At 59.2% G+C, this 26,874-nt stretch overlaps 1 protein-coding gene and 1 non-coding gene across 2 annotated transcripts in view; one reads left to right on the top strand and one right to left on the bottom strand.

The window, feature by feature from the left end:
* ATCAY (ATCAY kinesin light chain interacting caytaxin) overlaps nt 1-25,087 on the top strand; it is a 31,760-nt gene extending 6,673 nt beyond the window's left edge. Inside the window, exons 3-13 of the mRNA XM_038567784.1 lie at nt 7,290-7,348; nt 10,103-10,324; nt 11,217-11,402; nt 11,715-11,817; nt 12,648-12,779; nt 13,480-13,566; nt 16,421-16,519; nt 17,201-17,236; nt 19,138-19,209; nt 20,719-20,751; nt 22,942-25,087. Of these exons, the coding sequence (XP_038423712.1) occupies nt 7,290-7,348; nt 10,103-10,324; nt 11,217-11,402; nt 11,715-11,817; nt 12,648-12,779; nt 13,480-13,566; nt 16,421-16,519; nt 17,201-17,236; nt 19,138-19,209; nt 20,719-20,751; nt 22,942-22,951 (1,039 nt within the window). The 3' untranslated portion in view covers nt 22,952-25,087. The remainder of the gene's footprint in view (nt 1-7,289; nt 7,349-10,102; nt 10,325-11,216; nt 11,403-11,714; nt 11,818-12,647; nt 12,780-13,479; nt 13,567-16,420; nt 16,520-17,200; nt 17,237-19,137; nt 19,210-20,718; nt 20,752-22,941) is intronic.
* MIR8802 (microRNA mir-8802) lies at nt 21,845-21,985 on the bottom strand. Its single transcript, NR_128742.1, is given in 1 exon segment — nt 21,845-21,985. It is a non-coding gene; the product is annotated as a microRNA mir-8802 (primary transcript).
* Nucleotides 25,088-26,874: the final 1,787 nt, after the last annotated feature.

The following is a 26,874-nucleotide window of genomic DNA, read 5'->3' as shown; positions in this document are numbered from 1 at the left end:
ACGGAGCCCCACTGCTGGAGCCTTTGGTTGGATCACTGAGTGGGGGTGGGGGCAGGGCTTGGTGCCGCCGCTGCCCGTGGTTCTGAGCGTACCCCAGGCCTTGGGACCCTCCCTGGGGGTGGCGGTGCTGGGGGAAGGAAGGGGAGCGAGATGAAGGGACAGACGTGTTGGACATCGCAGCACATTTGTCCAGTCTACGGAAGCCACCAGAGTGGCCAAGAAATAATCTGTTCGCCCTCTCTGGTTCCCTGGGTGGGGCTTTGGGGGTGTCAACGCCGTTGGCCCAGTCTCGAGCCTCGGGAAAGCCTCCCTCTACCCAGAAAGCGATTTCTGTGGTCATCGTGCACCAAATGTGGCCTCGGTCGGGCAGAGGCAGAGGCTGGCCAGCCCCGGAGGGGAGACCGAGGCAGCAGAGGGCAAGCTTGATACCCTCCAAGTCCTGGAGCACAGGCTGGGGTCGGGGCAGGGGGCAGGTCAAAGGTCATTCCCAGTCCCCTTGTCTCCAGCATGAGAGACCAAAGCCAGAGGCGGGGAATGTGTGGGTGGAACTGGACCCAACCGGGGAGGTCAGAACTGTGCTCCCCCCATCACAGGAGGTGCCCTCACCCAGTCTGCCCTGCGACAAGCCACTTCTCTGAGGGCCAGACCGTGACTCACCAAAGTGAGGTAGGAGGAGGCAGTTTGTCGTCGTCCCAGGAAGCAAGCAGTTAGTGGGTGCGACCGCTGGGTTCTGGGGCGGACGGCGGGGTAGCTGGAGGCCGGGCTCACTCAGAACCTCCCGGAGAACCCTGCCCCAGCCTTAAAGGCTAAGCAACTTTACCACACAGACAAGGCAGGAAGCAGCACTCTGGACGGGGGTGGGGGGGGTGGGGGTGGGGTGCAAAGGCACTGGGGCAGAGGAAGGGAACGCAGCCCAAGAGCCCAGCCAGATCGCGGCCGTGGGGCTGCAGGGTTCACAGACGGCACATCCTGGAGGGGTGCCCAGGTGGGAGGCCAGGAGTCCACATCGCGGGCAGCACGCGTGTCCCAGGGTTGCCGCACTGGGTGGCCTGTGATGACAGACATGTGTCCTCGCACGGTCCTGGAGGCTAGAAGTCAGCAGGACCCTGCTCCCTCCTAGGACTCCCCAAGCTCATTTCCCCCTACCAGCCTCTGCCCAAATGGAACGCCTTCCCCCAGTCTTCCCAGGCCACCAACCTCCTGCCTTCGGGTCTCCATTCACAAGTCACCTCCTCAAAGAGGCCTTCCCTGACTGCCTGCAACTGCACCTCCCCTCCTCCCCCTTCTCCTGGCTTATTTTCTTTGTGGCAAGTATCACCATCCTGCTTCCTTCACCTTCATCTATTTTGATGTAGGAACAGATGGTAGGGTTCGAAGCCAATGGCCAAGGAGGAATTCTTGAGAAGTCTTTGGTGCAAGGGTCCTTTGGGACAGGACCCGGGGGCAGGAAGAGCTGCACTGGGCTCGTGAGGAGTGGCCCATGATATTCTCTCAAGTTAGGGAGGGGGTTAGGGAGAGGCAAAGTCTCCAAGGTATTTTGGAAACAAGGCTCCCAGGACTCTGAGGGCTCTAGCTATTGTCGGGAAAATGTCATTTATCACCGTCTGATAAAACCTTGGTCAGGGCGGCCCGGGTGGCTCAGCAGTTTGGCGCCACCTTCGGCCCAGGGTGTGATCCTGGAGACCCGGGATCGAGTCCCGCATCGGGCTCCCTGTGTGGAGCCTGCTTCCCCCTCTGCCTGGGTCTCTGCCTCTCTCTCTCTCTCTCTCTCTGTGTGTGTGTGTGTGTGTGTGTGTGTGTCTCATGAGTAAATACATGAAATCTTAAAAAAAAAAAAACTTGGTCATAAGACCCTTCAAATGTATATTGGTGGGTCATATGCTTGGCAGATGATTGCTCGGAGGGTTATATCTTGGGGGGTAGAGATAAAGGAAGTTTCCAAAGGGATTTTTGTATGTCAGAGTAGACGCACAGGGTCCTGGGGTCGGGCTAGGGCTGCCTCTTGCCCTTGGCAGAGCGTCACATCAAGGCAGCCGAGTCCCTAGAGGAAGGTCGCTCTGCCTGTTGCAAGGACTTTGTCAGCGGGCTGTAGGGAGTAAGGAAATGGAATAATTTCCTTCTGCCTTTGTTTCCCACATCATATATGTCGACTCCATTGTTCTCTTTCTCCCCTCTACTATCAGTCAGGTTCCCCGCAAAATAACAGAACCAACAGTTTTTTAATATATCTACGATATCTAGTATTAATAATACTTTATATTAAAATCATATATTAATTATGTAACATATGTTCTATAATTAAATGTGTATATATAAATTACTTATATTTGGAAATTACTTATATTTGTGTTACTTTATTCATTTATACGTTATTGATATATATTATGCTTATTGTATTTTTGTGTCGTACATACAATTACATGCAATTACACATAATCAGATCTATAATTATGTATATTTTATATGTAATATAAAGTATAAAATATATTATATATTTTCTATATTATTTTGTACATGAGTATGTATATATTTTTTTGAGAGAGAGAGAGAGAGTGAGCAGGGCAAGGGGAGAGGGAGAGAGAATCCCAAGCAGATGCCCCCTGATGTGGGGCTCGATTTCACGCCCCGAGATCATGACCTGGGCGGAGATCAAGAGTCGGAGGCTTAACCGACAGCCACCCAGGCGCCCCGAGGAGGTGTGTTCTCCATGCACCTGACCTATTCCAAGGCACCAGCTCATGCACTGCGGGGACTGGCGGGTCTGAAACCCAGGGGGCAGGCTGGGATCGCAGGCGGTAGTGATGCCACCGTCCTGAGGGAAAGTTGCCTCTTCCTTGGGGAAACCTTGATGCCTTCCAGCTGCACGAGACCCACATCAAGGAGCGTCACAGGACTGCGGAGGTCACGCCTACCCAACACCTTGACAGCAGCCCCTAGATGGGGTTTCTGCGGCCGGACGAGTGTCTCTCTGCCCTCACTCCACCCTGCAGTTAGCCCGGAGCCCCAACGCCTACCATGTACCCATTAGCTGCGTGAAACGAGGTGCTAGCTCGGGTCCCTTTTAAAGATGAGGGAAACCGGCCCAGAGCAGGAAGGGCACCACCCCCAAGCATCGCGCTGGAGATCAGTGGTGGGGCGAGGGGTGCTTCCAGGCTCCCGGACATCCGCTCTGTCTCCCTGGAGCCTCGGTTTCCCTGTCTGCACCTTGACAGTTTGGCGGTGGCCGGGTCACAATCCTCTGGGTCAGCGGCCAGCATAGGATTTACGCGGCCCTGTCCAGGGTCGGGCGGCTGAGTCACATCCTGATGGGAATTGGACAGCCTGGGCTGCAAAACAGCGCAGCTTCCCTCCGGCTGGGGGGTTGGTGGCAGGACGGGGGGGAGGGGGTCCAGAGGGCCCCTGGCTGGATGGAGGGTGGGGCGCCCAGGCCAGTGGATTGTTCCCTGGTGTCCTCATTGGGGTCGTTGCCCTTGCGCTGACCGGACACAAGGGGGCAGTAGAGGGCAGTGGCCGGAATCTGGGCTGTCACTGGGTAGTTTCTACTCCCCTGTGCCCCGGGGGGGACCCCAGGCCGGCCTCAGTTTCCTCCTCTGTGCAGTGGGCTCCCCCCTGCCTCCTAGGGTGGCTGTGAGGAGCAAGTAAGATCATGCCACGAGCATTCCAAGCCGGCACGCCGCGAGTGCCCTGCCTGTGGGGTAAGTCGTGATTCCAGCTCGTTCTAGAACAGGGATTGCAGCCTGAGACCTCGTCGATGGGCGCTGGGCAGGCGGTGGACGTGCTAGAAGGAGCCAGAAGCAACCGCATCCTGGCGCCCAGGGGAGCAGGAGTGGCCCGCAGTCGGCTGCTGGTGGCTTGTCACCACTCGCGGAGGGCAGGTCCCTGATTGCAGAAAAGATAGAAATCCAAGTTTTTTGTGTGTCACGTCTCTGATTTGACAGCAAATGTAAAATGTTTCCAGATGCTGTGTGGGCAGGACAGAGCTGCAGGCGGTGCGCCCGCCGCCGGTCTGCAGGCTGGGGTCCCCCGGCAGGTGGCTGGTGTTTCCTGGGCTCTGGGGCCCTGGGCCCCTCGCGGGTCACCCGCAGTGCGGAGCAGGAGCGCCCGAGACAGGCTGGCTCTCCGGCCCTGTCCGCCTCTTCTGACTCTATTCCAAGCTTGTTTGCTTTTCTTTTAAATGAGGGAGGATTCACAGAGCGTGAAAGCGACGGGGTTAAGTGCACGGCTCAGTGGCATTTGGTACATTTGGAATGTTGTGCAGCCACCACCCCTGTTGCATTCCAGAACATTCCACCTCCCCAAAATGGAAGCCCCTCCCCATCATTCCCCGTCCCCTCCTTGGCTCCTGTGAGCCCCCTTCCCGCCCGTAGATGAGCCTGTCCTGCACGTGTCACACACGTGGACTCACACCCCCTGGGGCCTCCTGTGTCTGGTTCCCTCGCTGAGTGTCGTGGACTTGGGGTCTGACCCTGGGGCAGCGTGTGGGCTCCTCGCTCCTGCTCGCGGGCTAGTGACGCGCCCACAGGTGGGGGACACGTTGTCTATACCCCTTCGCCCCTTCATGGACACTGGGGGTGTTTCCAGCCTTTGGCTGCTGCAAACCTTGTCACCGTGAGCACCAGGGGGTGAGTTCTTCTGTGGATACGTGTCCTCACTTCCCGTGGGCCTGTTCTGACCTGTGACCTCTGCGAGGGAGCAGAGTGGGGTCCTGTTCCTCCCTTACCTCCCCCCCCATCACTGCACCTGGCGGTGGGGGAGGAAGTGGTTTCTCAGGGAACACCCGATGCTCCGTGAGCAGGAGGAAAGGAGAGAGAAGAGGAAGACAAGAGCCGACTCAGGCCCTGGCAGGAATGAATTGTTTTCTTTTTCTTTTTTTTAAGATTTTATTTAAAAAAAAGATTTTATTTATTTATTCATGAGACACAGAGAGACACATAGGCAGAGGGAGAAGCAGGCTCCACGCAAGGGGCCAGATGCAGGACTCGATCCTGGGACCCCGGGGTCACGCCCTGAGCCAAAGTCAGATGCTCAGTGAAAGGGAAACGCATTCCAGCACCCTCCTCTCCTGACCAGCACCCCCGGAGCCCGCACACCCTGCAGCCAGAGCCCCTGGCAGCCCGCGCTCTCTGCCTACACCTGTTGCCCAGGAGCAGAGGAGCCGGAGCGTCCGGCTCCAACTCGGGCAGTGTGAGCCGGGGCCCCAGGAGTGGTCCAGGCTGGTCCAGGCAGTGCGGCCTGAAGAAAGGTCTTATTTTGCAAATCCACGCTCAGCTGGCCGTTACAGGGGCACCAACGCATAGTTGGCGGCGTTATTTTAAAGAAATAAAACAAAACTTTACCTTTTAGAAGTTTCAGATTTACCAGGGGCGCCTGGGTGGCTCAGTTGGTTAAGTGCCTGACTCTTGATTGGGGCTCAGGTCACGATCTCGGGGTCGTGAGCTCCAGCCCCAGTGTCTGGCCTCCACAGTCAGCGGGGAGTCTGCTTCTCTCCCTCTCCCCCTTCGCCACCCCCACCCCCCCCAAAAAAATAAGTAAATAAATTAAGAGTTACAGAAAAGTTGCAAGAATATGACAGAAAGTTTCCATATATTCTGCAGTCAGCTTGTCCTGGGGTTTACATCTTTTTAAGATTTTATTTATTTATTTGAGAGAGAGAGAGCGAGAGAGCATGAGCAGGGGGAGCAGCAGAGGGAGAGGGAGAAGCAGACTCCCCGCTGAGCAGGGCGCCCAATGCTGGGGGCTCGATCCCAGGACCCCAAGATCATGACCTGAGCTGAAGGCTGGGGCTTAACCGAGTGAGCCCCCCGGGCACCCCCATGATTAACGTCTTACATTAGGAGACTGCATCTGTTACAATTAACAGATCAATGTTGACACATTCCTAGTGAGCGAAGTCCACGATTGATTCTGATTTCCTCAGTTTCCCCAACGTCCCTCTTCCGTCCCAGCATCCCCCAGGATACGCAGGCGTCACATCTCCTCGGGCTCCTCCCGGCTGGGACAGTTTCTCAGACTTTCCTTGTCTCTGATTCTGATGCCCCTTGACGGTAGCATGGAGGTCTGGGCAGGGCTTTTTTTTCTTTTTTTTTTAAGATTTTATTTATTTATTCATGACAGACAAAGAGAGAGAGAGAGAGAGACAGGCAGAGGGAGAAGCAGGCTCCATGCAGGGAGCCTGATGCAGGACTCGATCCCGGGACTCCAGGATCAGGCCCTGGGCTGAAGGCGGCGCTAAACCACTGAGCCACCCGGGCCGCCCCCGGGCAGGGCTTTTGTAGGAAGCCCCTTCCTTGGGTCTGTCTGGGGTTTTTCTCATGGCAAGGCCGGGGTGATGGGTTTTGGGAGGAAGACTCCGGAGCAAAGTGCCCTCCTCCTGGGGCCATCTCAGGGGGCACGTGCTGTCACCATGGCTTGTCACCGCGGACGTTGGCCTTGGTCCCCTGGCTGGGGTGGGCGGGCAGGTGTCTCCCCTGCAGGGTCCCTCGCTTCCTCTTTGCTGACTGTCCCCGCGTCCTGGCCCACACTTACAGAGAAGGGAGTCATTCTGTGTCCTTGATGACAGAGAATCTACATACATGATTTGGAATTCTATTCCACAAAAATTTGTCTCTTCCTCCTATTTATTTACTTATTCAATCATTTATCTACATCTTTATGGACTCATAGCTGTTTTTTTTTTAAGATTTTATTTATTAATTCCTGAGAGACACAGAGAAAGAGGCAGAGACCCAGGCAGAGGGAGAAGCAGGCTCCATGCGGGGAGCCCGATGCGGGACTCGATCCCAGGACTCCGGGGTCACGCCCTGAGCCACAGGCAGACGCTCTACCGCTGAGCCACCCAGGCGCCCCTCGTGGCCGTTTATTTTGTAGTTCTGGCTCAGAGTCCAATAATCCATGATGTCCTTTGTGGCTCGAACCATCCCAGCGGTGACCACGGAGAGCCTTTCGGTAGATCACTGGGTTTACCCGACAACGCCTTGCAGCATTTAGTAGCCAAAACGCATCCCGGGGACCAGACTCTGCAGGGTCACCCCTGAAAAGTGCTGTGCATATTCCGAAGGGAAAGTGCGTGTGATCCGCCCCCCATCCGTGGGCTTTGGCATTCTGCATCCAAAAGAAGGCAAGAAAGGCTGAACATCCATAGATGATCAGAAGGGGAACCCCCCCCCGCCGCTCTGGCACTGACGGGTTATGATTTTCTGCGCTGAGAGCAGGTGTGTCCCGGCCCAGCGACTCCCCAGAACTAACCAAGTCTTATTGTTGTTGTTGTTTGCCCTCGGCCCGGCCTGCAGGCCGCTCCCGGAAGAGACGGGGATGGACCCGCTTGGCAGCCCCACGGAAGACACGTCCTGTAAGTGTCCGCGCGAGTGGCCTGGGGCGCGCTGTTTCCAGCTCTCGCTCTGCGTGAGGTTGGACTGTAGAAATGTCAGGGGAGGGGGTTGTTCTGCTTGGAGGCCCGGAGGGAACTCAGCCACGGTGGGTCATGAAGTTGGCACGTGGCATTGCTATGTGTCCTTGAGCTGGTTGCTCGGCCATTCTGTGCCTCCAGGTCCTTATCTATTAAATGTAGGTAGTGAGCTTCCCACAGAAGGGGGTGTGCAAGGATTTAATGAAGCGACATGTATAAAGTGCCCAGGGGTTGCCAGGTGCAAAGTCAGGCCTGGGAAGGCTCTGCTGCTCCAAGCGCTCAGGAGGGCTCACAGCCCCAGGATAAGAGGGGGTCCAGGGCAGCCAGAGGAGCTCCCCTGAATAAGTCCTCCTCAGTGGCATCTCCTCAGAGTCCAGCTGCGGTCCCCGCTCTGCCCGCATCTCCCCCATGCAGCTCATCACAGCGCCCACCCTTTCTGAGGGAAGACTGACGAGAGAGGGACAGCCACATCCCTGACGTCACACAGCACTAGGAGCCAGGTCTGCCTGCGAGCCAGACGGGGGGCCAGCACGGCCCAGTTTTCTGGGGCCATTCAGGATGGTTGGTCACCTTAGGGTACCGGTCCTCCTCCCGGCCTGAGCACACAGGCTCTGCCTGCTGTTGTCACATCCCCAGAGGGTGATCCTGGTGGGTCCCTTCACCCCTTTGGGCCCTGTTTCCTTTTTTAAAAATTTTTTAAAGGATTTTATTTATTTATTCATGAGAGACACAGAGAGAGAGGCAGGGATGCAGGCAGAGGGAGAAGCAGGCTCCCCACAGGGAGCCCGATGTGGGACTCGATCCCAAGACCCTGGGACCATGCCCTGGGCCTAAGGGCAATGCTCAACCCACTGAGCCACCCAGGGGTCCGTGATTTTTATTTAGTTAAGGAGCTGGAGAGATAGGGTGGTGAGTTGTATGTGTCCACGTGGCTGGGCCACCCCACCCAGAGATGTGGCCAAGCATTATTCTACATGTTCCTGTTGAGAGTCACTTTTCTGATGAGATTAACATTTAAATGAGTAGACGCTGAGTAAAGCCGATTGCACTCCAGAGCGTGGGTGGGCCGCATCTGATCAGCCGAGGGCCGTAGAGGAAGAAGACTCCAGTGTGGCTCACCCTGGGACAGAATTCCTCTTCAGCCGTGAACACGGGATACCCAACAGGTTTCCGGCTTCCGTAATATGATGGTGGGGCAGGCGTGGGACACACAACCTCATTCCCAAAAGGAAAAATAGGAAGGAAGACAGAGATCATCGATCCCAGTCGATCCCAGCAAGTCTGAAGCTTGGCAGGACAAATTCTATCAGATTTTTTTTTAATTCTATTGGATTTTAAGGCTGGAGAGCACTCCTCTGGCTCGATGCTCTGTGCTGCGGGTGCCCACCCCCCACCCCACCCCCGTGGCATTACCCCCGCCTTGCTTCCCTGCTGGGGAGAATCGTTGTGCGGACAGCCTCTGTCTCCCTGTCACCATGCTGTGACCCCGCAGCTCCACCCCCTGGGAGAGGGAGCCCCATTTCTACCGAGCACGCTGGATGCACCGCGCCCCAGCCACGTGCTCCCGGCAATCACCACCTCGGTGTCCCCATCTGTAAAGTGGCTGATGCGACCTGCCACGCCGGGTCATGCTGAGATCGAGGCGTCACGTCAGTGGCGGGAGCACGGAACAGGCACAGAGTGAACAGGGCGGTTTTGTTTTTATCACTTTGTGCCAAAGCGCACATTTACCTCCAAGCCACTTGTGAAGCGGTCACCTCTGACCCGTGGCTCGGGGCCGGAGAAATTCAGAGAAAAAAAAGAAAAAGAAAAGTGAGGAGCTGGTGCATTTAATTGTGGATCGAGGAGCGTCTTCATCCGGTGAGAGAGGGGCAGGGCTCTCGCATCGGCCCATTTATTTTGTCCTCGATGGTGAACCTGGCCGCGCCTTCCCAGGGTCTCCAGAAGAGCGGGCTTGGGGGCAGCCGGGGGCTCTCCTCGCCCGTAGGGTAACCTCCGGCCCCCCCCCCACCCCGGTTCTGGCTCTGCTGCACTCACTGCGGGATCGGCTCTAACCCCTTGGGGAGGAGCCACCTGTCACAAGGAGACCGCGTGCAGGCTGAGGGTGTCCGGGAGAAAGCAGTGCAAGCCTGGAGGTTCGCGCACCCTGACCAGCTCCAGAGGGAGCACCTGTACCCCCCGTGCCTCAGTGTGCTCACCTGGCAAAGGGGATGATAACAGAACTTGCCTGGCATGGATATCAGTGCAAAGATGGCCCGTGAAAAGGCTGGGGGAGCACTTCATGGGGGGCCTGGCCCCAGTGCCGGGGTCGGTTCATGCCAGTTATTAAAGGGAGAGGCCAAAAGTCACCCGTGGGGGTTCATCCGCTGGCCGGATGCAGAGGGAGCTGTGGTCGCAGGGACTGGCGGGTGGGGAGCACAGTGTCTGGGGCTGGTCCGCAGGCCCCGGGGTGCCCCTGACCTCACTCACCTCATGGAAGTCGCATCTGGCAGATGGCGAGAGCAAGGCAGGCCCAGGGAGGCGAGGCGAGCTAGGAAGCAGCCCCTCCGGGCAGAAGGTTAGGGCATGAACCCCCACCGGCCCCACAGGACGTCCTCCGATTTCTAGATTTCTAGCCGGTCCGCACGATGGGGCTCAGCCCTGGCCGGGTCGGCGAAGCCGCAGCTGTTTTGTCTCCTTTCCCGGTTTTCCGAACAGCCCCTCCCAATGCCTTGAACTTCAACGGAGCTCATCGCAAGCGGAAGACGCTGGTCGCCCCGGAGATCAACATTTCCCTGGATCAGAGCGAGGGCTCCCTGCTGTCTGACGACTTCCTGGACACCCCCGATGACCTGGACATCAACGTGGATGACATCGAGACCCCCGACGAGACCGACTCGCTGGAGTTCCTGGGCAACGGCAACGAGCTGGAGTGGGAAGGTGAGGCCCGGGCACAGCAAAACCGATGGGCACAAGCTCGTCGCAGCTGGTCGTCCGTGCTGTGAGGCGTTGGGACAGGGTGGGGGGTGGGTCTCACCTGAGGGGCCATCCTGCCCCAGGGGTCACGGGGCTATGTCTGGGGCTGTCACACTGGGGGTGCTCCTGGGCCCACCCTGCCCCCCGGCGACTGGGATGCCCCGAATTTTCTGCAGTGGCGAGGGACAAGGATTGGTGTTACCCACTTATTCATTTTAAAAAGATTTCATATATTTATTTGACAGAGAGAGGGGGAGCGCGAGTAGGGGGTGCATAGGCAGAGGGAGAAGCAGGCTCCCTGCAAGGAGCCCGAGGCAGGACTCGATCCCTCTTTAGATGTTTGCTGGAATTCAGGACACCTGGGGGGCTCAGTGGTTGAGCATCTGCCTTCCGCTCAGGGCGTGATCTGGGGTCCTGGGATCGAGTCCTGCCTCGGGCTCCTTGCAGGGAGCCTGCTTCTGCCTCTCCCACTCCCCCTGCTGGTTCTCTCTCTCTCTCTCTCTCTCTCTCTCTCTCAAATAAATAAAATCTTAAAAACGAAAAGAAAAGATAGGTGTCTGCTGAGTTTTAGCCACAAAGTCACCCGGCCCTGGGCTTCTCCGCGCTGGGGGCTTCCCATCACTGACCCGGTTTCCTTCTGGAGAAGGTGGCAGTTGAGCTGGAGCGTGAAGGGAGAGCAGGAAGGGACAGTGGACGAGCAGGGGCTCCGGGCAGGGAGACACACATGGACCAGTGTCACAGGAGAAGGATGGGGTGACACGTCCACAGGCAGCAGGGCACAGGGGTCCCGGGCAGGAGGTTGCAATAAAACGTCTGGCCTCAGGCGTCCCTTCTGCTCGTCCCGGCCCGCTTCTAGATGACACCCCCGTGGCTGCCGCCAAGAACATGCCCGGGGACAGCGCGGACCTCTTTGGGGACGGCGCCACGGAAGATGGTGGTGCCGCCAATGGGCGCCTGTGGAGGACGGTGATCATCGGAGAACAAGAACACCGAATCGACCTGCACATGATCCGGCCCTACATGAGGGTAGTGACCCACGGAGGTGAGACCGCACCCCTCGGGCTCCTCCTGGCTCCAGCCAGCCGCCTGCAGGTCGTCGGAGGGCCTCTCTGAGCCTCAGTCTCTTCTGCAGGGATGTTACGCCCTCGTCTCTGGGTGGGCGCACACAAGGGTGCTCACGGGTGCCTGTGAGGGTGGCCAGATGGGGGTGGGGGTTGCTGACTCCCCCGGGCGAGGTTCTAGGACTCAGAGCTGTGCCCTCTGGGAAGGGGCCTGGCTGGCGAGCAGGTGGGTGCCTGGGCCGGAGCACGGGGCCTCTCAGAGCTCCCGCCGCTCACCGGCCGCCTGTCCCCAGGGTACTACGGCGAAGGTCTCAACGCCATCATCGTGTTTGCTGCCTGCTTCCTCCCGGACAGCAGCTCCCCCGACTACCACTACATCATGGAGAACCTCTTCCTGTGAGTGGCCGCTCGCTCCATCCCGGCCCGGGGTTCTGAACGCCCCCCCATTGCCACCCGAGCTTACTGAGCATTTACCGTGGGGCAGCCACGGGCCCAAGCACTGCGTGTGCAGAAACACCACCAGTAGGTGCTGATGCCCCTCCCTCTGCAGGTGCGACACCTGCCCAGGACAGCCTGGTCCAGTCCTGTTATCAGGGAGACGGATAATACACCTGCGGGTAACAGAAAGGGCTCGCAAATCACGATTAGTCCTGTGTTTGTTATTGTGAAGATTTCCTTCTCACCCCGTGGGGCTGGGGGGCCCGTGGTTCAGAGGATGACCGGTCAGAGCCGGAAGAAGCCGAGAAACCAGGGAGCCCACCCCCCCCACCCCCCACTGACAGGTGGGGAAGTAGAGGCTGAGACAGAGGAGAGGATTTCTCTGAAATGGCTCAGGGAGGAAGGGGCAGGGACGGACCCCAGAGTGGTGAGGTCCGATGGGGGGGCTGTCCACGGGGTGCCCGTTCCCCACCTGTAACTGGGGCTGTGAGACCCACCGCTCAGGATTAACCGAGACACTCTATCCTCACGCGTATAAAACACTTGGTGCCTGGTAAGTGCCCCATCAGGTAGTAACGACTGCTGTCGGTCTGTCCACTGACACGAATCTCGAGGGGGCTGCGTCTACCCCTTCCCCCGCCCCCAGCGAGCCGGGAGGGCCGCCGGCTGAGCAGGTGTGGCTGGCATGGCGGGGGCGAGAGAGCCCAGAGGCCAGGTGCCCCGGGTGTTCAGCCGTGGGGACCGCGGCTCCCTAACTCTTGCCCCCCGTCTCCCGCACCTGCGACCAGGTACGTCATCAGCAGTCTGGAACTGCTCGTGGCGGAGGATTACATGATCGTGTACCTGAACGGGGCCACCCCCCGGCGGAGGATGCCCGGCATCGGCTGGCTGAAGAAGTGCTACCAGATGATCGACAGGAGGTGAGTGCGGCGGGGCCGCCTCGGGGGCGAGGGCGCGTGGAGGCTCACCCGGAGCAAGGGACCCCCGGGCCCCTGCATGGCAGCCGTGTGGTCGTCAGCCCGGCCCCGGAGGCGGGCGGCCGAGGATCGCTGTGGGCAGGGCTGGGAGGGGGCGTCTGTCCCTGTGCCTCCGGGCTCCCGGGGGTCCTCGGCCATCCTGGGCGTCCCTCGGCTTGTAGACGCGTCGCCCCATCTCTGCCTCCGTGGTCACATGGCCTGTCCCCCTTGTGTCCGTGTCCAAACATCCCCTCTTTGTAAGGACACTGGTGACAGGATAGGGTCACCCTGCTCTGGCATGGCCTCTTAGCAAATTACCTCTGTGATGACCTTATTTCCCAATGTCCTGATCCGAGGTGCAGGGGGCAGGGCTATAGCATAGGAATCGGGAGGGGGGGGCGATGCAGTTTGACATGACTGTGACAGGTGCTCAGAACCAGGTGGGGGAGCGGCGGTTCTGGAGCAGGTGGCAGCGAGGACTAGACATCAGGGTGGCCACCTGCAAACCCCACAAAGCAGTCACGCAACCCAGCTTCACGGACCCCTCTTCCCCACCCCCTGGAAACTGAAGACAAGCGTGGCCGGACCAGGGAGCGCAGGGGAGGAACCACCCCTTAGCTCCTCCCTTCCCGGGGGCGCTCCCTCTGCTCCCTCCTCCCCCCAGATTGCGGAAAAACCTGAAGTCCCTCATCATCGTGCACCCGTCCTGGTTCATCCGCACCGTCCTGGCTATCTCCCGGCCCTTTATCAGGTAAGGACGCTGTGCCCTGTGTGGGGCCCCCACTCGGGTCATGGGCCTCTGCTGTTCTATTCCGGATTTTGCAGCTTCTCTAGGGCGACTACGTATTGTTGCTTTAACCCGTTTTCAGCCGTAGGTGCGGTTATTGAGGAACAAACAGGAAAAATAATAGCAGGCAGCCCCCCGTATTACGTGTTGGATCCCTCTTAACATTTACAACCGCAGCCTGAGAGGCCGATGCTGTCGCGAACTCCTTGCCCGGATAAGGGAACCGGGACCCTGTAGGGTCAAGGGACCCAGCCCGGGTCACGCAGCCAGGTCGCTAGCCCACGGAGTCCCCAGAAGTGGGCCGAGCTCCGTCCGCCACAGCATCTGCGCAGGGACCCCGAGGACGCCAGGAGGGTCCGAGCCCCTCCCCGCAATGATGCAGGAACCCTGTGCGTTGGGGTCCTCGAGACTCAGGTGTGGTGATTCACGGCAAGGGCTCACAGCTCAGAGCAGCTGCTACGGTTTGCTGCAGGGGAAGGATGCAGTGAAGGTGCAAGGGACGAAGGTGCACGCGGGCGGGCGTCCAGACTCCACTTGTCCCCTCCCGTGCGGCGAGCTCCCCTTGCTCTCCAAGGTTTACACCGGGTTTAGCCACACGGGGATGGAGTAGCCAAGGGTCCGACCTTAGCTGCTGTCCTCGGGTGGCCCAGCGGTCACACTGACGTGATGTGCCCGAGACGCCCACCACGAGTCACACCCTTGACACAGACTGTGTGACAGGGTCCCGGCCCAGGTCACCAGGGCGCTCCTCGCGGGTGGGGCATTCCAGGAGCCGCCAGGCGGCCTCCCCGAGCATCAGGAAGCCGGTTCTTTCTTTTCGATGTGCAGGCTTTGGGGACCCCCACCCGCTGGGTTCACCGCGCGATATAAGAGCACCCGACATGCAGATCAAGTAAAGCGAAACTAGTCGTAGGAAATGCCCCAGTCGATGGCATAAACCCCATATTGAATCCAATATGCTTCAAAGCGTTGAATCGGATCGAGACCCTTCAGGGGCGCCTGGCTGCCTCGAGCCGCAGAGCACGTGTGCAGCTCTTGATCTCAGGGTCATGAGTTCGAGCCCCGCGTTGGGTGTACAGACTGCTTACGTAATAAACTTGAAAAGAAAAATCCATCACATCCACATTCCCAGTTCACGATGTGTGGCGAGGTTGAGGGAAGGTCCACGCTCTGAGAGGGTCACGCTCTCGGCGTGAACAGTTTGCAAGGAGGTGATGTCAGACTGTGTGTGTTCAGGGACTTGGTGGCACCCTGAAACACTTGCACACTAGTAAAACCAGGTAAGTGCGCTAATCACGGGCCGCGTGTGCTCATGATGAAACCCCCCCTCCCCCAACCGCTGGGCAAAACGGTGAAGACGTCCTCCTGCCCAACAGAAGCTCGCTCTGCCGTCCTTGGCACCCCCAACCGGGAACGTACGTTTGCCCTGATGCAGGTAACTCTCTCACTTGGGATTGCTTTCCCACGGCGAATTTTGAGGGGTCAGGTTTGAGTTTCTATTTTTTCTAAGATTTTATTTATTTATTCATGAGAGACACAGAGAGAGAGGCAGAGACACAGGCAGAGGGAGAAGCAGGCTCCGTGCAAGGAGCCCGATGCGGAACTCGATCTCGGGTCTCCAGGATCACGCCCCGGGCTGAAGGCAGGCGCTAAACCGCCACCCAGGTGTCCCAGGTTTGAGCTTCTAAAGAAAAAAGAGGAGGCGGGAGAGAAACATGAGCTTCCCCATTTATAAGCCTAGGAAGGTGGAGGCCATTCTGAGCTCGCCGGGAGATAGGACGTGGGCCCCCCAGGCAGACGGAGCCTTGTCACCGCGGAGATTCGGGCACAGTGTCAGGGGACGGGCACGGTGGGCATCGCGGGGCCGCAGCGGCCGTGCTCTCCGCCTGTATGGATAGCCCGGCACCCAGAGCAGCAGGTGCGGGCTCTGCGTACCCTAAAACCCTTCCTAACGGATCAGATCGTCCACCCTCAGAGCCCCTGGGCCTGGACGCACTCAGGTAACATGGACACGACTCCTGCCTGGCTGGCTGAGGCCCACGCCCTGCCCCCGGTCCCTTCTCGAGACAACTCCATGTTCCAAGAATAACTGGGTTGGGTTTTTTTTTTTCCTTTGTATTAAAAAAAGTGATTTGAACTGCATGAAGGCAATTGGGGCCACTCATTGTGCCGCACATGGCCGCTTGTGACCCTCCGTGGGGGGACACCTGTCGTCCCGAATCAGTGACCAGCCGCCTTCTGCCAAGCAGCCGCTTTATTTTTCCCTAATGGACACTGCGAACCGTGTGATTCCTCATCTGTCCCCCTGTGCATCGGCTGCGGGAAAGCTGGAGCCAAATTCTTATCTCATCTCTAAAAATAGATATGAAACGCCTTAGCACACTTCTGTACATGTTTGGCTTTATCTTCTCTCTTTTTTTTTTACTGTTACTCTATCATTTTATTATTTCTGTAGTGCTGTATGCTCCGGGCCTTATGTTTGTCGTTCAGCAACATCGTTTGACCTTGAAAAAAAGGTCATTTAACACTTTACGTGTTACCGAAATTAAGTTTAATTAAATGTGAAAAAAGTAGTCGCGGCCATGAGTTCACAGCAGCATGCTGGTGACACAGCCCGGCAGGGACCCTGCCCCTTGACCCTGGGCTCTGCTCTGTGCACCCCCACGAGGGGCGGGGGTCGAGGCTAGCCTGGGCAGCCAGGGAGGTTTGAGGGAAGGTGCTCGGGACATCGTGCAGGAGGCTTGTGTGCTCATCCCCGACTGCCAGCGCCCCCTCCGGGCCCGGACTTCAGGCGTCTGCCCCCCTCTCCCCCCGCCAGCGTCAAATTCATCAACAAGATCCAGTATGTGCACAGCTTGGAGGATCTGGAGCAGCTCATCCCCATGGAACACGTGCAGATCCCAGACTGCGTGCTGCAGTAAGTGTCCCTGTGCCGTGTGAGTGTCCCCCGTCCCCAGCCCCAGCGATGCTAGCCTCCTCATCTCCCCTCTCCGGGATGGGGGTGGTGGGGACCAGCCTCTGGACGTGAGTGGGAGCAGCGGAGCAGAGGGGAACACAGTGGGCATCTAGCGCAGGGCAGGGGCCGGCAAGCCACGGCCCACAGCTTGTTTTATAAATAAAGTTTTATCGGCACACAGCCACGCCCGCCCACTGACGCATCAGCTGTGGCTGCTCCCGAGCTGCCTCTGCATGGAGTAGCGCGGCTGCAAGTGGCCTACAAAGTCGAAAATATTTACTCTCTGGGCTGTTACAGAAAAGCTGCCCCGATGTTGGGGTGGCGGCCAGCCCTCATCAGCGAGGATGCCGCTTCCTGACGGCACTGCTTCAGTTGCTGGTGCTGAATCAGGCAAAAAAAAAAAAGAAAAAAAAAAAATCTGCTGAGTGGCCTGTACCCCGCGCTGGAGTTCGCCAGCGAGTCAGGTGTTCCCGGCTGGGGCGCTGCGGGCCGCTACGGGGCTCGCTCTCCGCTCCGGAGCCTGGCGTGTGTGCACACCTGACAGTGAGCTTTTCTCCCCTCCCGGGAGGAAGGACATCCCGCCGGGGCGCCTTCGGGGGGCAGGAGGGCCGCGGCCGACCGGCTGTGCTTTCTCTCTTCCAGGTATGAGGAGGAACGGCTCAAGGCCCGGAGAGAGAGGTCTGTGCGGGGCGGCCGTCGGGCCGGGGCCGGGCCGGGTCGGGCTCACGTCTGGGGGGCAGGTGGGGGCGTCAGCTGAACAGGGGCCGGTGACCCCCTACACACACACGGCTGGGGGCCTTGTCAAGGGCCTTGAATCAGACCCGGGTTCGAACCCCGTCGGCCCCACGGGCGGGTTACCGTGGGAGATCAGGTCGACGGGACCCCCCGGCAAAAACAGTGGCTCATCGTCATCGTGATTAAATTATCGTGCAGCGTCCTGGCCCCGGACACCCCCAGAAACGCCCCGTCGCTAACTTACTGGCTCAATTTTCACTGGTGGCATCACCGTGTGTGGCGGTCACGGGGCCCCGGGGCTACTCCAGGCCCACCCTGTCACGGGGCCCTGCGCCATCTCCCCTTCACCCCACCCCGCTCCCCACCGCCCGGAGCAGGCCAGAGCCAGGGCTCCTGACAGCATCTTACCGCCCAGGAACCCAAGGGCCGGAGTCGGCAAGGCAGCTGCCCCAGGCCGCACCCCGAGTCTGGGAGACGGGGCGGGGCGATCCCTGCCAGGCCCCGTGCCTGCCCTGGGGTGGGGGGGCAGGTGGCTAAGACAGGGTCCTGGGCTCTGCAAACAGCCCGGGAGAGGGACACGGCGCCAAGGAAGGAAGGGGGAGCCCGCGGCAGGGTGGGCGACATGGGTGGACGGGCCACAGAAGGAGCAGAGCTATGGTGGCCTTGCACGATGACGAGCCGAGGGCGACAGGGAGGGAGGCCGAGGGCAGGCGGACGCACCAACCCCAGCCTCCTCCCCTCCCCGTCCCGCCTTCTGTCCTCTCTCTCTCTCTCTCTCTCTCTCTTTCTCAATGTTTTATTGTGTTAAATATATATAACATGAAATTCACCATCGTAACCCCCGGTAGGCGCACAGCTCGGGGCACGAAGCACACTCACCCCGCCGTGCACCGCCCCCCACCGCCTCCAGAACCTTCCATCTCCCCACACGGAGGCCCCGTCCCCAGGAACCACTGACCCCCGCCCCCCTGCCCCACCCCTGGCTCCCACCACCTCCTCTGTCTCTGTGGACGGGCCTCCTCTGGGGACCTCCTGGGAGTGGGGTCCTGCGGGAGGCATCCTTCTGGGTCTAGGTCCCCTCCCTGAGCCCGGTGTCCTCGGGGTCCATCCATCCACGTGGGGGCAGGTGTTGGGGCCCCTTCCTTCCCGAGGCTGGGTCGTATCCCGGGTGTGGACAGAGTGCACTGGGTTTATCCTTCATCCACGATGGACACTGGGTTGCCCCCACCTTTGGGCTGCTGTGAACGGGGTGCAAACATCCGTTTGGGTCCCTGTTTTCCCAGATGGAATCACTGGGACAGCTGGTAATTCCACTTCTAAGAGGTAGAGGAACGGCCACGCCGCGCTCTGCGGCAGGGTCACTGTCTCGGGCCCAGTCCCGCAGCCTCTCCCGGCTCATCGTCGCTGCAGCTTCTGGTTTTAGGACAGGAGCCCCGCCCTGGGTGTGAGGCGGAGATGTCTGTCTGTCTGCCTTTCTCCTCCCTCTCTGCCCCTCTCTCCATCTCTCTCTCCCTGTCTCTCTGAATCTGTCTCCCTGAGTAGTGCCCCCCCATCCGGGCCCCCCAAGCCTTAGCTGCGGGGGGGACAGAGACCAGCACCACAGGCCAGAGTCAGGGCACAGGGTGGCAGCATCCATGCCACAAGGGCCACAGGACGAGGGCACAAGCATCTGGGATGATGGGCCACCCCGGTCAGGCCCCATCCCCGTGGCCGCCTCTGCTGCCAGTAACCCCTGGGTGATCTCTGCACCCTGGGGGCCTGTGCAGGGGCAGGGAGACCCCCGACACTACCCGCAGAGACCACAGTGGCCAGCTTGTCACCCTGCCGCCTCTGTCTGTCCCCAGCACCAGGCCGCAGCCAGAGTTCGTCCTGCCCCGGTCTGATGAGAAGCCAGAGGCCGCGTCGGCGGAGGACAGGTGAGCGTGCAGGTGACCGTGGCGAGGGCCGCCGAGCCCCCAAACCCCTGGTGAGCGTGCCCCCCACGCTGTCGTGACAAGGGCATAAGAATGCGGGTGTGAACAGCCAGCATGATGCCCACTCCCTTGTGGGGGCTCAGTATCGGGGTCCCCCTTCCCTCCACCCGGGCTGCCCCTCGGGGACACCGCAGAGGCCGGCTCAGTCAGTGGAGGGTGGGACTCCCAGTCTCCGGGATGTGACTTCAAGCCCCACGTTGGGCACAGACAGGACTTAAAAAAGTAAAATCTTTTAAAATAAATAAACATGGGGGCACCTGGGGGGTTAGTTGGTGAAGCATCTGCCTTTGGCTCAGGTCATGGTCCTGGGGTCCTGGGGTCCTGGGATCGAGTCCCACATCAGGCTCCCTGCTCACTGGGGAGCCAGCTTCTCCCTCCCTCTGCTGCTCTGCCTACTTGTGTTCCCTATCAAATAAATAAAATCTTTAAAAAATAAATAGGTAGGTAGACAGATGAACTAACAGTCAATAAAATGGAAAAGCCTGCTCCTCTCTGGGGCTCGGCTGCCTTCTCGGGGCCACGGGGGCTCAGAACACACGCGCCCACCGTGCAGCACGACCCTGGATGGCCGGCCATGGTCCCCCCTCTTCTCCGGGGGCTTCCTCACCACAGTGAAATTCATGTGATGTGCAATGAACTATTGTGGGGTATTTTTTAAAAGATTTTATTTATTTGAGAGAGAGAGAGTGCGCAAAGCAGGGGGAAGGGCAGATGAGGAAGCAGACTCCCTGCTGAGCAGGGACCCCCCCCCCAACTGGGACTCGATCCCAGGACCCTGGGATCAGGACCCGAGCCAAAGGCAGATGCCTCACTGACTGAGTCCCTGAGGCGTCCCTCAATGAACCGTTTTTAGTGCCCATTCCAGTGCCCATCACCCCACGAGGGACCCCAGACCCATTGAGCAGTTGCTCCCATTCCCCCTCCCCTGTTCTTTCTTCAGCAAATATTGTTACAAGTCCTTTAGCACCTTGCCCTGGGACGGGCAGAAACACGGCGCGGCCCTGGCCCTCTCCCTGCCACCCACCGCCACCTGGCCGGCCTGCCTTCTGCATCTGGCCCGGGTCACCCTCCATCCCTGCCCTGCACGACCTGGGGGCAGGGGCTGTGTCTCGGGACCATCCCCTGCCCCCACCCCCTGCATCCAGCACAGGCCAAGGGTAGGGACCGTGGGTGGCTGAGGCTGGCAGGTGACTATCATGCCACTCCGCGGGGGTGGGTTTGGCCTCCCCAGGCCAGGACCCTGAGGCACATTACTGGTCTCATTTTGGGTTAGTGAGGAGCCTCGGCCCCTCTTCTCCGGACCGCCTGGCTCACTGACAACCCAACAGACACGTGCTGATGCTTGCTTGGCCCCAGATGACGACAGGGCCGTGCTGGCCCTCGTGGAGCTCGCGGCCAAATGCCAAGGCTCCCCAGATAGGCCAACGACATTAAGACATCTCTCTTCCACAGGTCTGCTCTGGCCACGGAAGATCAGGAAACAAGGTGAGGCAGAAGCAGGGCCATCTTGGTGCCCGGTTTTCCACGCACGTGGAGCCTACCCCATGGGAACTGCCCCACGATTTATTGTCTGGGGTCAGAGGGGCACCAGCTATCAGGACAACAGGGTCTTCTCTGTGGCAAGCAGCCTGTCCCCGCACAGCTCCAGGGGGTGCCATTGACAGGAGGCCCCAGAGCCAGGCTGCACGGCAGCCCTGCCTGAGACGCGTGCCTGGAGCCAGGCCATGTGGAGCCTGGACTTGCTATCTATCTATCTATCTATCTATCTATCTATCTATCTATCTATTTACTTTTTATAGCTATTTATTTTTAAATTTTAAGTAGGCTCCACGCCCAACATGGGGCTTGAGCTCATGACCCCAAGATCGAGAGTTGCATGCTGTAGTGACTGAGCTGGCCTGGTGCCCCAAGCCTGGGCTGTATTACTTAGCCATGGGTACACTGCCTGCCCACAGCCAGTGTCAGCGTCCACACCTGTTCTAGATGCCAGGAGAAGCCTCTCAGCGTGTGTGTATTGTGGGGGGGTGTCCATGGAGACCACCCCCAGGTTCAGGTTTGCTAGAATGACCCACAGGACTCAGTAATGCTGCTATGCTCACGGTTATGGTTTAATACAGCCGAGGAGTGATGAATGCAGGTGAAGATCAGCCATGAGCAACGGTGCATGATTCCAGGGCCAGGAGAGACCAGGGCAGGGTTTCCAGCAGTTGCCTCCTGGGGGACTTATCCAGACAGCCCTTAGTTCTCTCAGCAGCATGTGGTAATACACAGGTCATGCCGCCAACCAGGGACACTCTCCCCCGTCTTGGTGTTCGGGGTGTTTGCTGGGGGCAGTCCCTTATGCATGGCTAGTCACCCCCAGGGCTGACCTCAGCCTCAGCTCCTGTAGAGGCCGGGCTGATCCCCCCATCCTAGGTCACATTGTTAGCACAGACTCTCCCATGTGGCCCAAGGTCTCCAGGTGGACAAAGGCACTCTTACCAGGCAGGGCCCTCCAAGGAAGGACTGCGTTACCTCCTGCGATCTGGGAAAGGGCCGTACCTTCCTTTGGAACATGCAGCAGTAAGGGCTAACCCTTGACCACACGGTCTCCTACAAATCTGGGACACGGCCTGACCACATGCCTTAATAGCAGCTGCTCGACCGGGAGGCCCCAAGCCGAGAGAGAAACATCAAAAATGGTCTTAGTGGGTGCCCAGGTGGCTCCATGGTTGGACGTCTGCCTTCAGCTCAGGGCATGATCCCAGGGTCCTGGGATCGAGTTCTGCATCATGTTTCTCCCACAGGGAGCCTGCTTCTCCCTCTGCCTGTGTCTCTGCCTCTCTCTCTGTCTCTCATGAATAAATAAGTAAAATCTTAAAAAAAAAAAAAAAAAAAAAAAAGGTCTTAGACCAGCACTGCCCTGGGTACACTGAATGGAAGCAAGTTCTCGGTACATCTCCGAGGTCATCTCAATCCCTGTCTTCCGGAGATGACTTTGTGTCCACAGACACAGAACATGCAAGGAAGGCAGCCACCATGAGTGAGAGCCAGCAGATACAATGAAAAGCAGGGTTAGACTCCTCGTGGGAATCCTCAGGTAGGGGTGATAAATCAAGATGTTTTAAATGATCAAAGATGAGGCACCTGGGTGGCTCAGTCGGTTAGGCATCCGACACTTGATCTTGGGTCAGGTGGTGATCTCAGGGTCGTGAGACCAAGCCCCATGTCAGGCTCCTCACTCAGCGCGGACTCTGCTTGTCCCTCTCCTCCTCTCTGCTCCCTTCATGCTTGCTCTCTCTCTCTCTCTCTCTCTAAAAATGAACAAATAAAATCTTTAAAAATCATTAAGGACATGGAAGAGATTGTAGGAAGCAATGGATGGATGGACAGACAGGTGGGTGAGTAGATGGGCAGACGGAGGAACAGAAAGATGAGTGACTGATTTGAAGTGTCCCTCTGGTCTGATTGGTGGCGCCAGCCCCGGAGCCCCATTCCACTAAGGCTGAGAGATAGAGAGAGAGAGGTCCCCTTCAGAACCACATCTGGAGGGTGGGTGGCGGGCAGGTACACCTCTTGCTGCTGAGGACCCCCAAAGCCGGAGAAGATCGTGCTCCTGGATTCCACACAGGGATGCATCCCCTACTTTCTTTAAAAACAATCCTAGTGACCTGGTCTGTGTTTATTCCTCTCTAGCATGTCCTGAGGTGACAAGAATGCAGAGAAGAACAAGAAAGAAGATTCCAGATGCCAAGAAACCTCTGTCAGACGCCCTCTGGCCCTGGACCTCAACCCTGCCTCGCCCTGAGTCCCCGTCTTCGGGGTGGGGGTGTGTGTGCCAGTCCCCTCCATCCATCTCTGAAACCCAGCATCCTTTTTAGCTGCTTGGAAGCATTTTTGTTTTGTTTTTTATTATTTAAACAGCGCAGTATTCGTGTGTTCCAGAAGGGGCCCTGGTTCTCAGCCCTCCACCCCTCCACACTCATGAGCTCATGGCCAGGATGAGCGAGCGGCTCAGGGCACGACCCGTGTGTCCTGGACGGCTTCAGAGACCCCTCCCACTGCGCCAAGTCCTGGTTCGAGACCCTTCTGTCGTTTGTCACCTGGCCCACGTTGGAGCCACCGATGCCCACCAGCTCCCTGGCCGGATCTGGATTCGTTCTTGTGCCTTTTCTCCTAGAATATTCCCTGCAGCTCTGGGCATCTGGCCTGGAAGCTCAGCCGCCCAGCAGGGCCGTGCCCCAGGGACCTCCCAGCCTTCCATTTGACCAGCTCCCTTCATCTCTTGTGACACCCGCCATCTCTGGGAGCATCGGAACCCACAGCACACAAGTGCGCTGCCGATAACCATCCCTGCCCTGCAGTTACAAAGCCGCCCCTCCCAGTCTAGAACATTCTCAAGCCCCTTTAACATGGATGCCACCGCAGGGCAATCCTGATCAATCAATACCTCCTACTGAGGGAATGAAGTCTCCCCACTTTCCTGAGCCCCCTCCACAATCAATGCAGGGTTGGGATGCGCCCCTGAAGTTCCCCCCAAGGGGACCCGGCTCCGAACTGCATGAAGGAAGATACAGGGTACTGCAGATTTGAGTATTTCGAAGTTCACTTGGGAGAGCACATCCTTGTAGCCCGGACGCTGTGGGGACCTGCCGTCAAAGGGGGCAAACTGACCTTGGACAAAAGACAGACTTTCCTAATGCAGCCCAAACCCAGGGCTGGCCAGGTTGGCCTCTAGAGGTAGTGAGTTCCCCACCGGTGGAGGCATTTAAGAAAAGGCCGGCAAGTGCTTGCAGAATGTGGCCCTCTGCGGTCCCCTCCAGTCCTAAGAGTCTCTATTTATATAAACCTGAGAACTGGGATGGACGCCTTCCCCCGGCCCCTCCTAAGCTCACGCAGCTTCTTAGCCGTGGAGATGGTGAGTGTGGGGTTCCTGGCCCCGGAGGAAAGGTCAGATGCCTCTCAGCCTGGGACCTCAGGTGTTTGGGAGGGGCCAGTGGTGTTTGGTGCCGCACACATGGCTGCGTGGGAGGGGGTCCTGCATGTCACGGGCCGCTCCCACCCCCAACACCAGAGGCTCCTGCCTTGGGGAACGCGGGGTTTCTGAGCGCTCCTGGGCCTGGATCCCCGGGACACTTGGGGGCGGGGGGGCTCTTAAGTGTGTGTTTCTACCGCGTTTCCCGAATGTTGAGTGAAGGACAGGCCTGTGGCCCGGGCCTGGTGACTGTGTGTCACCTGGAGCCCGAGGCAGCGGAGGCTGGCAGGCGCCGGGTGCGAGCCGAGGGCTGGGACCGTGCGGGCTGCCCGGTGCCAGGGAGGCGACAGAGGGAGAGGAAGCGGCAGACCGCAGCCCCAGACGAGCCCGCAGCTGCACGGGGACCCCCCGGCTGGCCCGCCGCCCTCGGACCACCAGCAGCCACAGACCCCGGCAAGCAGGACCCAGGACCCCGGCTCAGCCGCGGCAGCCCCTCCAGAATAAAGAGGGACCCCGCGGTGGGGGGCGCTGTCCCCAGGCGCACAGCTCCGTCCCCACGGGGCCACCACGTCCAGGCCAGCCGCTGCCCGCACTCAGAGCGCCTTTGTGCAAGGCGTGCGTCCCGGGGCGGTCGCAGCCAAAACGCAACGGACCCCGGGCTTCGTGGGAAAGGGACCCCGGGTTTTCCTCCCATGACACGTGGGATGTGTCCCAGGTCGTAGCTCACATGTCCATCCTCACCACGGCGAGTTTTGTGGTTTTTAAAAAAAGAAACCCTTCATTATGATTACTGTCGTGATGTTCAGACATCATCTCCATGAGCTTTGGGGGATTTTTATGTGGAAATAAATACGCGATAACTGAGAAGGGAGGTCTGTTCCTTTTGTCCACTTCTCCGAGGTGTGGCGGGGCGGGCGCACCGGCCTGAAGCCCCCGCCCGAAGCCCCCGCCCGGCAACCTCGGGCAACCTTGGGTGGCCTCAGGTGACCCCCCAGCCCTCTCTGGAATCAAACCTAGCCAGCAGGTAACAGTAGTAACAATTTAATAATCATATACCTGTTCTTATTACTCTTCCGCCCGCTGTCCCCACCCCACCAAGTCCCTCGTGACCCTGAGGGGGTTCTTGAAGCCTGACCCCTTCACTCATAAATGCATGCGGTCGCTCATCTGCTGGCACTGGGGGTCCTGCAGGGTCCCCGCTCCTGCACACTGCTCCCGGCCTGGGGGTGGGGAGCTCGACCCAGGGCCTCCGTGGGGACCAGGATGAGGGGCCGGGTGCTGCTCTGGAAAGAAGGGTCCTCTCTGATGGGAGACCCGATGGGGAAGCAGCAGGCAGCAGGCAGCCGGGGGTGGGGGGTGGCGTCCGGGGCAGAGGGCCCCGCCGGGCACAGGGCTGGGGGCTGGGTCAGCGGCCCGGGTGCCTTAGTGGGACCAAGAGCTCACTGAGGACCTAGCCTCTCTCTCCCTCTTCTAAATTTACCATTAGTGGCGTGTAGAACATTCACGACACTGTGCACCTGTCAGTACTATCTAGTTCCGGAACATTCCATCTCCACCAAAGGGAAAGCCTGTCCCCACGAGCAGTCGCCCCCAGGCCCTGGCACCCACTAACCTACTTTTTTCTCTCTCTGTGGATTTGCCTGTTCTGGACGTTTCACACAAAGGGAATCCAACACTCTGTGGCAGGATGGTCGCTCTTCGTGACCTGTGGACTGTTTGGGGATAGGCAGGTCGCGTTGTGTGCCAGGTGAGCTGACGCCAAGCGGCAGGCGGCCTCCCAGAGGTGCCCTGCCAGGGCCCCCGTCGGGGACGTCCCTGTCCCCCGTGGTCTGGGCTTCAGGCCCCACAAGGAGGCTCCCAGGAAGCTCTGGCCACTGAAACTGGGGCGGAGGCCATCCCCCCTCCCCCGCACCAGCTCCCTGCCCGCCTGCCAGCCAGGCGCCTGGGGGAGCTCAGGGGTCACAGTCCAGCTCAGAAACTGAGGCCCACAAGGGGCTGTAGGTGGGAGGAGAAGAGGTTGGGCCACTTGCTCCCTCTGTCCCCGGTGGCTGCCTTCCATGCGAGGGTCACACCCCCGGTGACCTCTCCGAACCTCTGAACCAGGTCAGTCCCGCTGTGGCCGAGCAGGGAGTCCTTAATGACCAACCAACCGGATGACACGTGTTCAGTCTCCCTGGGGTGTCTGGGCCACTGCGGTCCTGCCAGCAGAACCAGGGGACACACAGGGCAGCCCCAGAGGAGGATGTCAGGGCAGGGGAAGGGCAGCACCTGCTCGGGCTTTGTGCGAAGCTGCCTCTGGTCACACGTAGACAGGGAGTGTCAGAGAGAGCCAGAGCCAGACAGTCGCTGGGGCGGAAGAAGAGGCTGCGCTCAGCGTCCACTGCAGGCGGGAGAAGCCCTAGGTGTCGCGTGGGGGGGGACACGGGCGCGTTACAGCCAAAGGGAGGCGGCTCGGTGGACAGAGGTCGCTGTCAGGAGACACAGGGGTATGGGGGGAGGGGGGCTGCACAATCTGACTTTCCCAGTCTCAGCACCAGAAGTCCTGTGTCATGGAGAACCAGGCACGCGGGGATGCCGGTCACCGTATGCGTGCCCCCCACCACCCCGGGGCCACAGATGAGAGGTAGGAAGGCCTGCGGGTCACGGTCAGGAGG

This window comes from Canis lupus, chromosome 20 (assembly GCF_011100685.1).
Source record: "Canis lupus familiaris isolate Mischka breed German Shepherd chromosome 20, alternate assembly UU_Cfam_GSD_1.0, whole genome shotgun sequence".
Taxonomy (NCBI): domain Eukaryota; kingdom Metazoa; phylum Chordata; class Mammalia; order Carnivora; family Canidae; genus Canis; species Canis lupus.
This window is presented reverse-complemented; position numbering and strand designations above follow the sequence as displayed.